Source organism: Galeopterus variegatus, unplaced genomic scaffold (genome assembly GCF_000696425.1).
Source record: "Galeopterus variegatus unplaced genomic scaffold, G_variegatus-3.0.2 Scaffold247, whole genome shotgun sequence".
Lineage (NCBI taxonomy): Eukaryota > Metazoa > Chordata > Mammalia > Dermoptera > Cynocephalidae > Galeopterus > Galeopterus variegatus.
In genome coordinates this window covers 490,531-492,890 of record NW_007726358.1, presented here as the reverse complement: position 1 = coordinate 492,890, position 2,360 = coordinate 490,531, and the positions used below count along the sequence as shown (strand labels likewise).

At 43.3% G+C, this 2,360-nt stretch overlaps 1 protein-coding gene across 1 annotated transcript in view; it reads left to right on the top strand.

The window, feature by feature from the left end:
- KCNJ1 (potassium inwardly-rectifying channel, subfamily J, member 1) overlaps positions 1-816 on the top strand; it is a 4,372-nt gene extending 3,556 nt beyond the window's left edge. The window contains exon 3 of the mRNA XM_008566501.1: positions 3-816. Within this exon, the coding sequence (XP_008564723.1) occupies positions 3-816 (814 nt within the window). The remainder of the gene's footprint in view (positions 1-2) is intronic.
- Positions 817-2,360: the final 1,544 nt, after the last annotated feature.

The window sequence follows — 2,360 nt, the reverse complement described above, 5'->3', positions numbered from 1 at the left end:
TGTGTGGAGAACGTTAATGGCTTGACCTCAGCTTTTCTGTTTTCTCTGGAAACTCAAGTGACCATTGGATATGGATTCAGGTGTGTGACAGAGCAATGTGCCACTGCCATTTTTCTGCTTATCTGCCAGTCTATACTTGGAGTTATCATCAATTCTTTCATGTGTGGTGCCATCTTAGCTAAGATCTCCAGACCCAAAAAACGTGCCAAGACCATCACGTTCAGCAAGAATGCAGTGATCAGCAAGCGGGGTGGGAAGCTCTGCCTCCTAATCCGAGTGGCTAATCTCAGGAAGAGCCTCCTTATTGGCAGTCACATATATGGAAAACTTCTGAGGACCATAGTCACTCCTGAAGGAGAGACCATTATTTTGGACCAGATCAATATCAATTTTGTAGTGGATGCTGGGAATGAAAACTTATTCTTCATCTCCCCACTGACAATTTACCATGTGATTGATCACAACAGCCCCTTCTTCCACATGGCAGCAGAAACTCTTTCCCAGCAGGACTTTGAATTAGTGGTGTTTTTAGATGGCACAGTGGAGTCAACCAGTGCCACTTGCCAAGTCCGGACATCCTATGTCCCAGAGGAGGTGCTTTGGGGCTACCGTTTTGCTCCCATAGTATCCAAGACCAAGGAAGGGAAATACCGAGTGGATTTCCATAACTTTAGCAAGACGGTAGAAGTAGAGACCCCTCACTGTGCCATGTGCCTTTATAATGAGAAAGATGCTAGAGCCAGGATGAAGAGAGGCTATGACAACCCCAACTTCATCTTGTCAGAAGTCAGCGAAACAGATGACACCAAAATGTAGCAGTGGCTTTTCAACACGAGTAAAGCAAAGTCTCCAACGTACCTAGTGACTAGAAGCATTACGAAGCAATCAACAATTTGGGGGTATGAAAGTTAGAAGAAGAGTTTTCAAAATCCACCAGCACAATGACCCCTGAATCCTATAACCATGATCCTACAGGACATGTAACTCTACGAGACTACAATATTAGAACATGCAAAACATTGATATGAAACTGGCATATGGAAGTCATAGGAGCTCACTTGGAATTTTGAATGCGATTATCTGAGATCATGCACGTAACTCTACGAGACTACAATATTAGAACATGCAAAACATTGATATGAAATTGGCATATGGAAGTCATAGGAGCTCACTTGGAATTTTGAATGCGATTATCTGAGATCATGCAATGTTGATGGAAGCAGACAAAATCATCAAAAGTGTCATGGACAGGCCAAGCGAGATGTTTTCAAAAGTCTCCTTGAAGAAGTTATGAGACGGGATCATGGAACAACCATATTTTCATTTTGATCCTATTGATCAGAAACATGCCACTTTTATTTTAATGTTGACTTTTATCAATGGAGAAATTATCTCCTGAGTTGGGGGGGATAAATTAACCAATCGATGGCAACAAGAAAGAACAATTTGAGGCTCTAACCTGCTCATGTGGTACATTTATACAGAGACTATATCTGTGCTCTAGAATCTCGACGACAGATGAATCTGCAGGACAGAGTGCTTGAACTGACCGTGGTGGGGATATTCCTTTCGATCTGTATTGGATGGGTTATGGGGCTACAAATCTGTTAAGAGTATTTCCTGCTCTTTCAAGATGACAATGATAAATCTGAAGGTGCACAGTCAGTCTAGAAGGGAACATACCTCTAATGCTGCTGAGAAGAGAAAGTTTCTTGTTTCTCTATCTAGGGTTTGTACTGAAATGGGAAAGAGAAAGAGATGGGATGTGGCCCCACAGTCGGGACGTTGCTAAGACTCCCTTTCTCTGAAGTCCAGTGCCACATCTTCCTTAGTTCCTAATGGAAGGATTGACCTCTAGGGGAAGGTTTTACTGTGAATGTCTTGTTGAGTTCCCCATCTGCATTATTTTGAATGTGTCCTGGAAACGATGGTACTCTAAACTGCTTAGGAATCAAAATGTTTCCAGTGTGTTAATATGAAATTTTGAAATTACACATGTGCTTTCCAAAAGCATCAGTTATTGTGCATTCGCTGTGACAGGCCAACTGGTGAAAACCCTCTTGCTGACAGTGGACTTTCTCCTGGAAGGGGCGACAGAAGTGGGAAAGTGGCAAGTAGAACACATTGTTGTCTTGACTCCCCAGGAGGAACCGACCTCGGCTGTAGACACGGCCCCTTCCTGTACAGCTCCTTCAAATCTCTCCACTGTGAATCTTGGCACATAAAGAGGCAGCTGCTGGCAGTTGTCGGTAGGGATGGCTTTGTTTTTCCAGGCCTGGGGATTGAGTTTGTACAGATCCATATACACAGTCTGATTCTTCTGAGCAATGCCAGCGGGAAGTCTGGTGGGTTTAAAGTTG